This window comes from Stenella coeruleoalba (genome assembly GCF_951394435.1).
Source record: "Stenella coeruleoalba genome assembly, chromosome: 20".
In the NCBI taxonomy this organism is placed as follows: domain Eukaryota; kingdom Metazoa; phylum Chordata; class Mammalia; order Artiodactyla; family Delphinidae; genus Stenella; species Stenella coeruleoalba.
This window is the reverse complement of record NC_137166.1, coordinates 46,225,320-46,236,172: the sequence shown is the minus strand read 5'-3', so window position 1 is coordinate 46,236,172 and position 10,853 is coordinate 46,225,320. Positions and strand designations below refer to the sequence as shown.

Below are 10,853 nucleotides of genomic sequence, written 5' to 3'. Positions count from 1 at the left end.
CCCGTGAGCCATGGCCGCTGAGCCTGCGCTCCGCGACGGGAGAGGCCGCAGCAGTGAGAGGCCCGCGTACCACACACACACAAAAAAAGAATTCTTGACTAAAACTTAGAAGTATGAAGCAGCCCTTGTCATTCGTTGGGGACTGACAGCAACAAAAGCCTTGCCGAAACTTAACATTACGAACCTTCTCACAGGCACGGTCACCATACAAGCATGCCAGTTAAACACACCCGCGCGAGCGTACACGCTCACGTGCACGCACGCGCACAGAGATACGCACGAGCATGCGCACTCGCTCACGTGTTCGCGCGCACAGTTGTGCTGTTCCGTTGTTCCAAAGTTTCTGAGAAGCGGCCGCGCGGGCTCCGCGGTCCGAGATGCCCAAGCTGCCCGCAGGCAGCAGTGTTCCGCCGACGGGCTGGGCGAAGGGCGACCGCGACGTCCCGCAGGCGGAGGTCGGCGGCGGGAGGCGGGAGCCGGCCCCTACGGGGCCTGCGGAGCCGGGGGAAGGTCGGATGACGGACGAGGACAGAGAAGGCCCGGTGGCTGGGCCACGCGGGGACGGGGGTCCCCGAGAGTCGCCCCGGCAGGGGAACGGCCCCGACCCGGCCGAATTCCCACGACCGCAACGCGAGCCCGAAGGCTTCGAGCCTGACTTGGGACAGGCGTAGCCTTGGTTGTGGGGAAGAGGTGCCCAGCGCCCACGGCAGCCGATTAAGAGGGTTTGACGAACCCAACTGGGTGTGTTACGGATGTGTGTAGAGCAAGGGAAGTAGCCCACGATTCCAGCTGGCAAACGCGTTATCCCAGCGTCTGTCTGATTGTACATTTATCAAAGATCTCTTTACATCTGTGGCTCTCAGTCACCTGGCTGCAGAACTCGGGTGCGATGAGCTGAAAGACAGGGAATAGTTTTCACCACCAAAAAAAAAAAGTTAATTATGTGAGGTGATGAAAGTGTTAACTAACCCTATTGTAATTATTTCAAAATATATACATGTATCAAACCATCACATTGTACAACTTAAACTTATACGTTACGTGTCAATTTCATCTCAATAAAGCTGGGGGGAAAACATACCTTTCCTCTAGACTTCTTTCTATTTTAAGATCAGGCTTCTTTAGGACCATGCCTGTGGGCTTCCTAGAAACCCTTTCTTCTAGCTGGGAAGCTCACCTATGCACTGCCTCACATTTTCGAACTTTTAACAAAGGGTCATAAAGCCACACCTTTAATCTGATCTATACTCACAGGCTGTTTTTCACTTTGACAATCTTTTTTTTTCACTGGATGTGAAAAAAGCTTTTCTTTCCCAACCTAGCAAGTCATAGTCTCTCTACATTTCCTTTAAATTCTTCTGGAAGGTCAGCCAGTTCCTTCTATCGGTCAACCCTTTCTTGCTACGCTGTATCATGCTCATCAGTGAGTAATCAGCATTATGCCTGGGTATCTCCTTAGCCAAACACTTTCTATTTTCTGTTTCTATTTCTATTTCTGGGTAATCACAGGCGACAGTTTGACGATTATTTCACTACATCATAATGAGTCATCATTTTTTCTGTTCCAATAACAATTTCCTCACTGTTTTCCCTACGTATCTTAGCCTTTTCTTAGGGCACTACCCAACTCCTGATACCAATTTCTGGAGCAGTTATCTATTGCCACAATAATGTTGCATGGCAAATCACATCAAGCATTTATTTAGTCTATGAGCCTAAAAGTCAGCTGGTGGCTCAGGTGGAGCTGACTGATCTTCCCCCCGACCCTGCCACGAGTCAACCACAGGTTGAACCTGGGCCCCGGCAATGAAAGCACTGACTCCTAACCACTGGACCACCAGGGAATTCCCAGGACTGACTAACCTTGAATGCCTTGTCTGAGACCACGTTTCCCAGTCCCAGGTGTCTTCCACCGTCCAGCAAGCTGGTCCAGGATTGTTCTCATGGTCGAGACAGGAGTCCGAGAGAGAACGGAAGCATGAAATGCCTCTTGAGGCCCAGTCTCGAAACTGATACACCATCATTTCTGCCACATCCTATCGGTCAAAGCAAGTCACAAGGCCAGTTCCGATTCAAGGGATGGAGAAAAGGAATCTACCTATTGATGAGAAGAGCTACAAACTATTATTACAAAGGGTGTAGAAACAGAGAGGATGGAGAATTGGGACCACTTTTACAATTAATCTAGCACAGTAGCAATCTTGGGAAAAGAGACAAGGCTTGTAACATCATGTTTAGACCTCAACACAGCATTAAATATCTCAGGAGAGATAAGCAAATCTAGAAAATCCCCTTAGAGAAAGAAGCACCTATATCCACCATTAAGTCAGCTCAAGCCCATCTAGTGAGCAGAACATGTAAGGCCTAGAATAATCAGGGGTAATAAAGAGGCAAGAATGACATCATGATTTCCCCAATTGTCCTAAGCCAGGTTCAGATTCTGAGTTGTGGTTTCAACCCCTATCCATAAAAGTACTGATTTAGGTCAACATGTGTATTTATCCTTTAAAGGAAGTCTTTGTTCCCAGTAAGGATAAATATCCCACCAGTGCTATTTATTACAGGCTTTTGCAGCTTTTGGGAGAAGAAGATCCAGTCCCTTTCCTTATAAACTCTTCACCTCCTCTTTTAAAATGTTAATTGTATGACCATGGGTTTAAATTCTCTATTTTTTCCTGTAAAAATATACCAGCGTGGAGCCCCTGATATCAGCTCGCTTAATTGTTGAGTCTGCACCATGACTAAAACTGTCCTCAGATGATTCTGAAATGCTGGCGGTGAGTCAGAGACAAAGATGCTACAGCCGCTACACAGGAACAGTCTTGGGAGCAATAGCGAACCTGGAATCTATCTCAAATTTTTGCTTTCATCTCCCCACATGAGCACTTCTGTTTAATACACCATAATTTTCTCTAGAGCTATTCTTATCCCTGGATAATGGGAGGGCCTTTCAGCTTCAGCTGGAAGGTGATTTGGGGCCTCAAAAGACAGGACAGATATCTGCCTCCATAGTATTATAGCAAATTACTGCAATTTCTAGTTCCCCCTCTAATAATATGTTATTACACAAGTCTGGGGATTCTTCTATTAAATATTTGTGATTTTCCAGGCAGCCTGAGGGTGGCAGCAATGGACCTTTGGTCTCCAGACTAGCCTGGGAGCTGTTAAGGAGCCACACACTTAGTCATTGCCCAGATGCTGGGGTGAAGCTGTGTTTGAAGCAGCACATAGGCTGGATGTTGTGTTTTATAAATGTGGTGCTTGGACCAGGAAAAAAAAAATGCAACCTCGGGGCTTCCCTGGTGGCGCAATGGTTAAGAATCCGCCTGCCAGTGCAGCGGACACGGGTTCGAGCCCTGGTCCAAGCCCTGGTCCGGGAAGATCCCACATGCCGTGGAGCAACTAAGCGTGTGAGCCACAACTACTGAGCCTGCGCTCTAGAGCCCGCGAACCACAACTACTGAAGCCCGCACGCCTAGAGCCCGTGTTCCCCAACAAGAGAAGCCACCACAATGAGAAGCCTGCGCACCACGACGAAGAGTAACCCCCACTCGCCGCAACTAAAGAAAGCCTGTGTGCAGCAACGAAGACCCAATTCAGCCAAAAATAAATAAATAAATAAATTTATTTTAAAAAGAAAATGCGGGCTTCCCTGGTGGCGCAGTTGTTGAGAGTCCGCCTGCCGATGCAGGGGACACGGGTTCGTGGCCCTGGTCCAGGAAGATCTCACATGCCGCGGAGCGGCTGGGCCCGTGAGACATGACCACTGAGCCTGCGCGTCCGGAGCCTGTGCTCCGCAACGGGAGAGCCCACAGCAGTGAGAGGCCCGCGTACCGCAAAAAGAAAAATAATAATGGTAATGGATATGTAACTATCAAGAAAATTAAGTCACCTAGAGGGGTGGGATAGGGAGGGTGGGAGGGAGACGCAAGAGGGAGGAGGTATGGCGATATATATATATGTATAGCTGATTCACTTTGTTATAAAGCAGAAACTAACACACCATTGTAAAGTAATTATACTCCAATAAAGATGTTAAAAAAAGAAAGAAAGAAAATGAAGTATTTATAACCACAACGAAAAGCATAGGTGAATCTCATAAAAATAATGTTGTGGGAAAGAAACGAGACACAAGAGTATGTAAAATTCAAAAAACAAGCAAAATTAAACTACAGTATCAGAATGCAGCTCTAGGTAGTAAAACATAAAGAAAAGCAAAGAAATAATTACCATACATATCAGTATAGTAGTTACCTCTGGGTAGAAAGGAGACAATAGTGATAAGAAGAGGGAAAGGATTCTGGGATACTAGAAATATTCAATTCCTTGACCCAGGTGGTGGTTACATGGACATTCACTTTGCGATAAATCATTCAGCCGTATATTTATATTTTGTATATTTTTCCTGCATGTTATATTGTACGAAAAAGATTTAGAAAAAAAATTAATGTCCAAGAATAGCCAAAGCATTTTTTTTAAATAACAAGGGAACGTTATTACAAAATTTTAGTAATTAAGAGGATTGGTATGGGTGAAGATAGGCAAATGAATAAATGGAAAAGAATAAAGAACCACACCCTACCCCCAAAATAACCCATGAATCTAAACTATCTGGGTATATAATAGAAGTGGCATTATAATCACTAGAGAACAAGAAGGAAGAGGCATCCTAGGATGTAATCTTGGGAAAGCCAACAGGAAGCGATCTTGTGAGACTTTCCTTGTAAACATTAAACTGGTTGAAATGTAAAACAAGGCTCGACTCCGCCCTTAGACATTCTGGGTAACAGGGGAAGGTTTCAGGTGTGTTTGTTGGCTCTTCCGGCCTCTAGGTGGCACCTGGAAGATCGCAGGCGCGTGGGGATGACTCATGCGCAGTGCTCTTAGGTTCAGCCGCAGGCCCTACGCTCGTGCACGTGGGTTTGCCCACAGCGTTGACCCGTGTGCACAGCGCTCACGCACGCGCATTTACTTGCACACCGCTGATCGCGCTGTACCGTTATTCCCGTTTTTCTGAGAGCGGCCGAGCTGACCCCGCGGTCCGGGATGTCCGAGCTGCCCGCAGACAGCAGTGTCCCACCGAAGGGCGCGGCGAATGACAACGGCGACGTCCCGCAGGCGGAGGTAGGCGGCGGGAGGCGGGAGCCGGCCCCAGCGCAGCCTGTGGAGGCCAGGGACCGTCCGATGGCGGCGGCCAGGGAAGGTCCAGTGGCGGATGCCAGGGAAGGTCCGATGGCGGCGGCCAGGGAAGCCCGGATTGCAGAGGTTGCCCGATTGTTGGCGGAGCCAGCAGAGGAAGAGGGTCCTGAGGGCAGACGCCGGTCCAGGCCCGGGAACAGCCCCGGCCTGGCTGCGTTGCCGAATCTCCGCCTCCGTCACCCACTTGGCGTTTTAGGAATTAATTATCAGCAGCTCCTCCGCCACTATCTGGAACACTACCCGATTGCTCCCGGCAGAATTCAGGAGCTTGAAGGACGCCGCAGGAGATTTGTGGAAGCCTGCAGAGCAAGGGAAGCAGCGTTTGATGCCGAATATCAGCGGAATCCTCAGAGGATGGATTTTGATATTTTAACATTTAGTATAACTCTGACTGCATCTGAAATTATCAATCCTCTGATAGAAGAACTTGGTTGTGATAAGTTTATCGGTAGAGAATAATTTAGTGATGAAACTACTTCAAGAACCTCTGTGTCCAGTACAGTCATACCAATCCTGTAACTTGATTTTAAAAAGTCAAAGTATTTGAGAATAAGGCAAGGCACAGTTGAAAAAGAAAAGGAAGCTTATCAAGAAAAACCATCAGAAAAGAAATAGAAGAAAATAAAAAACGTTATGACTCCTCTAACGTCCTTTGAGTTTGTGATTGATCCAGATTGTTTTCCCTGCATTGTGGAAATGTCTTTTAGAATTGCTTCACTAAAGTGAAGAATGGTTTTATATAATGGAGACTTGATGAAGAAAAACTGCCAATAGAGCCCATAGTGTAAGATTGATTTTGTGTTTTCTGAGGCATTTCAAATGAAAGGCAAAGTAAATACTGTATATATTACATGATAAATTATGTATTCAAGGCTATCGGAAATTTCTGGATTTTTTCTTTCATTCAATTTTTAATACTTTTTTGGTAAATAATCTATTTATAAGCCCCCAAAATATAAAGTGTGCAATGAAAAGTCTTCTATCCCTTGCCCCCCGCCCACCCAGTACCTACCACAATTCCCATCTGTAACCACAGTACCTCTTCTGTCTTTTCAGTTTCCCTATGTATGCACAAGCAAATACAAATCTGGGTGGGTTTTTTTTTTTCATTTCTTCACAAAAGTTGGCAAATTATATTTATTGATTTATGCATTGCATTTTCAGTAAGAAATCTTAAAGATCCTTCCAAACCACTACATTTCCTCATTCTTTTTTAGAGCTGCATTTTATTCCATTCTGTGGTTATGTTGTAATTTACTTAACCAGGAACATACTGATGGGCATTTAGGTTTTCCCCCATCATTTTCTATTGGCCAAAAAAGTTCCTATAATAGTTAATCTTGTCTGTATATCCCATGGCATGGGCACAAATACAGTATTGCTCTGATTCTAAATGCACTTTTCATATAGTGACGTCTCTGAAATTGGGGTGTGTCTTACATTTGATGGTGTAATACAGCATTTTCATAAAAACAATGGTGCATATTATAATCAGCAGCTTCTTAGATTCCTTGTTATGTATAATATCTTAGTACGACTTTCCAGAGGTGAGAATTCTGAGGTGAATGCACTCATGTGAAAGTTTAGAGATATTACTAAGTTGCCTTCCATTCATGTTGTACCTCTTCACACTCCCACCAGCAACTGCTGAACATGGACATTTCCCCTGCAGCCTCACCAGCACAGTAAGTCATCAAGTGTCTGCATTTTGCCAGTCTATATAGTTGGAAAATGGTATATCAGTTTTAATTTGCTTTTCTCTCATTATGAGGGAAGTTAAATATCTTTTCATTTGAGTTATACATATTCCCTTTTCCATGAACTATCTATTCAAAATCTTTTCTCCATTTCTTTCCTGAATAATTTTGTCCTTTCTTTATTGAGTCTGTTAACTATTAATGAAATAGTGAGATCAGCTATGATAATAGCTTGTAATGTGTGTTATGGATAGTTTTTCCTAGGTTGTCATTTGTCTTTGGTTTTCCTGAAAGCCTTTTGGCATGGAGATTTTTGCTCTTGTTTCCTTTTATCTTTTAAACCTGCAAGGTTTGGGGAATTCCCCGGTGATCCAGTGATTAGGACTCAGTGCTTTCACTGCCGGGTCACGGGTTTGATCCCTGGTCGGGGAACTGAGATTCTGCAAGCCGTGCAGCGTGGCCAAAAAAAAAAAAAAAGAGAAAAAACCTGCAAGATTTTGAAACTCGAGGTTTTCTCGGTGTGTGTGCATGTGTATGTATGTGTGTGGTTTTATTGTTCATATTTGAATTTTTGAACCATTCGGAATTTATCCCGATGTACAATATGAGGTAAGGATCCAAATTTTCTTTTTTAGGTGGCTACCTGGCTGCCGCAACACCAGATACTAACTAGCCCATCTTTTCCCGACTAACTTTGTTTAAAGATGCCTCTTCATCATATACTAAACTTTTTAAAGTTTTCTAACTAGTTTTACAGGTAATAATGCTAAAACCTCTCATTATACTTCATTTTCAGAGTGTTCTGGCTATCTTTGTTTATTTATATTACTACGTCAACCTCAAAGTCAGCTTACCTTATTTCAAAGTTCTTTATTAGAATCACATTATATTTAATAAATCGAAGATAACTGCCATCGCTAAGATATCCAAATTATTTATTTTTCCATTTTTTAAAGGCTTCCTTTGTATCCTTCAGAAGAGTATTAATGTTTGTCCTTAAATTAGTGTTCCTAAAGTAGGTCTTTTACAGGTCTAATCATTTATTCCTAGACATTTTATCTTTTATGTTTTTTCTATAGTAAATGAGGATTATCGCTGTTATATTTTCTAAAAGCTTGCCTATGTATTTGAAAATAATTCATTTCTGCATATTTATTTGATAGCCTGTTAACATACTGAATTCTCTTACTGTTTTACAGTAGTTTTTCATTTGAATCTCCTAGATTGGGGAACAAGTCATATGCAAATAGTGACAGTATTGCCTCTTTTATAATGTTTATACTTCTGACTTCTTTCTCTTTATTTATACATTAGACAGAAGGTACTTTATTGGTACCTTCTTTCTAATGTAAAATAATATGAATGATAGTGAAGCATCATTAACTTGTCCTAATTTTGTAGAAATTCTTCACATATCCATCTCTCACTATTTGTACATGTGTGTGTTTTATCTAGAGTGGTTACAGAATTTTGTCAAAGGCCTTTTCATAATCCATGAAGGTGTTATTTTTATATCCACCACCATGATTGCATTCTTCAAATGATCCTTATTTACAAATGAGATATAATCCTTTTTTTTTTTCTGCCTCGCCAAGTGACTTGCAGGATCTTGGTTCCCCGACCAGGGATCGAACCTGGGCCCAGCAGTGAAAGCGCCAAGTCCTAACCACTGGACCGCCAGGGAATTCCCTTGGCCACTTCTTAGATCCCATTTCTATGAGACCTCCATGCGCATGAACTAAATTTTGTTTCTTTTTCTCCTGTTAATCTGTCTTGTGTCAATTTTATTATTAGTCCAGCCACAAGACCTCAAGATGGGTCCAAGAGAAAATTTCCCCCTCCCTGACAGTTCCTTCATACGTTTCCAATCAAATCCACTCACACGACCGACCCCTTCACTTTGGTAGACTTGAGTGAAAATCTGGTGGGTCGCAGGGCTGGGGTCATCCCTTGAAGGACAAGCCTCCCCACCTGGCTGGTTCCTTTCAACTTCTCCCCTTCCCTCCTCTTCACCTTTCATCTCAGGAGCAAAATCAAGTCCTCTTCTTGTCTCTCAAAGCATTTTAAGGAGCCTCTTCTCTTGCTTGAACAATTTCAGCTGCAGTGTCAGCACGTACAGTGGCTTCTTCCCCAGAGTTTAGCCAAACTCCCCAGGTCAGGGACACAGTCCTCTGTTACAGACACCATAGCTCTAAGTTCAGGGGTCCCCAGGCCACTCCCACGTCTGACCAGCAGGCTACAAGTTTGAGGATTCCCAGTTCCCATGCAGTTTCAATAATTTGCTAAAAAAAAAAAAAAAAAAAAAAGACTCACAGAACTCAAGAAAGCATTACAGTTATGATTACAATTTCATGATAGCAAAGGATACAAATCATAACCAGCTAAAGGGAAAGACGAGTAGGACCAAGTCTGGGAGAGTCCCAAACATGATATTACTGCCCTCCTCAGGGATGCATCATCCTCCGGCACGTGCAGAGCATTTACCAACCAGGGACGCTCCACGAGCCCTGAAGTTAGGCCGAAATCGCGAGGCCTAAACCCTCTATGACTCCCAGGGATGGCCCAAGGGGTTCCCCACACACACCAGTAACAAAGACACTCCTATTGAAATGGGGATGGGGCGGCCGTTACCGCGCGACAGTTACCGGGCAACCGTTGCTCTGTAACGAACAGGTCCCTCGCATAGCTGCCTCTGGCGCTACAGTTACCAGGCAACCGTTACCGGGAGACCGCTAATGCGGGACCGTTAGAGCGAGACCGCTAGCCTGGCCGGTTAGAGGGCCCCTTCTGCCAGTCAGGCGGTTGGTGGTTCTCTGGGGAAAAGTGAGGTAGGAGGCGGATCCCGGCCTTCTCCCGGGGGCCCTCCGGGCACTCTGGCCTTGGGCCAGCAGGTGAGCTGGGGGGCTGGGGATAGGCTGGGGCCTGTGTCCTGCAGGGCTCCAGAGCCCTCGCCAAGGCCCCCCACTGGCCGGGCCCAGGCCTTGAGGCTGCGGTGAACCTCGCCCCCATTCCCACCTCCGCGACCTAATGGCAGCGGCAGTCTGCGTGGGACGCAGTTTGCGGGACCTGGCCCCCGCCGTTTGGGCGGCCTGAGGAGCCTGAGGGCCGGCTGGGTCCTAGGCGTCTGGCTCCCTCAGTGATGACAGCTGTGCAGGGTCTGGGGACCTGGTCCTGAGGGCACTGCCAGCTGGGATCTGCCTCTTCAGCCGGGAGGACCCAGACTGGGTGCCGGACGAACGCTCCTGGGCAGGGTAACTGGCCCCCGCAGGGACCCCCTCCTCTTAGCCAGGACCTGGACCTCGGAGGGTGAAAGTTGAGCCTTAGGACTTTGCCCTTTCTTGTCAGAACAGAGAATAACATTTGTTGGGTGGAGATTTACAGGAACATCATTACCTGACCGTGACCTGACCTCAAGGACAAAGGATCTGACACCAAGAAATTTACAACTGACCACGCCCCTCCCTCACCATTGCTATAAAAGGGCTTTGCTGAAAGCTTTCAGGGAGTTTAGGGTTTTTCAGGCATGAACCACCCATCTCCTTGCATGGCCCTGCGATAAACCTTTCTCTGCTCCAAACTCGGACGTTTTGGTATCGTTTGGCCTCACTGTGCGTCGGGCACACGGACTTGCATTCGGTAACACTATCGCTGGAAATTCCAAAGATTTGGAATTTGGAATTTGGTTACCTTCTGGGAATTAGGGACAAAGTCCAATCAAATTAACATGATGGTTCTTCCAAACCAATACTGGCCTCTCTTTACGAATTCTGGGGGAAATTAGTCTCTGTCCCCTAATACTGATGTTCCAGTTATCTCTTGCTGTGTAACTAACCACCCTAAAACTTAATGGCTTTAAGCAACAACCATTTTATCACTGCTCACTCTTCTGTAGGTTGACCGAAATCAGCTCAGCAGTTCTGCTCCACGTGATGGTGGCCAGGAGCTCAGCTGGGCTGG

General features: G+C 45.5%; 1 protein-coding gene across 1 annotated transcript; it reads left to right on the top strand.

Annotated features, from left to right (window-relative positions):
* The first annotated feature begins 255 nt into the window (after positions 1–255).
* On the top strand, positions 256–6,473 carry LOC307179268 (EP300-interacting inhibitor of differentiation 2-like). The gene is made up of 2 exons (XM_079908180.1): positions 256–542; positions 5,119–6,473. The coding sequence occupies exons 1-2, from the start codon at positions 378–380 to the stop codon at positions 5,656–5,658; spliced, it is 705 nt and encodes a 234-aa protein (XP_079764306.1). The 5' UTR covers positions 256–377; the 3' UTR covers positions 5,659–6,473.
* The last annotated feature ends 4,380 nt before the right edge of the window (positions 6,474–10,853 follow it).

What these genes read in the sequence shown, in the direction of transcription:
- LOC307179268 (XM_079908180.1), top strand. Translation starts at nt 378, where the DNA reads ATGCCCAAGCTGCCCGCAGGCAGCAGTGTTCCGCCGACGGGCTGGGCG. An exon ending in ACGAGGACAGAGAAGGCCCG is followed by an intron (nt 543 to 5,118) that starts GTGGCTGGGCCA and finishes GACGTCCCGCAG; the next exon opens with GCGGAGGTAGGCGGCGGGAG.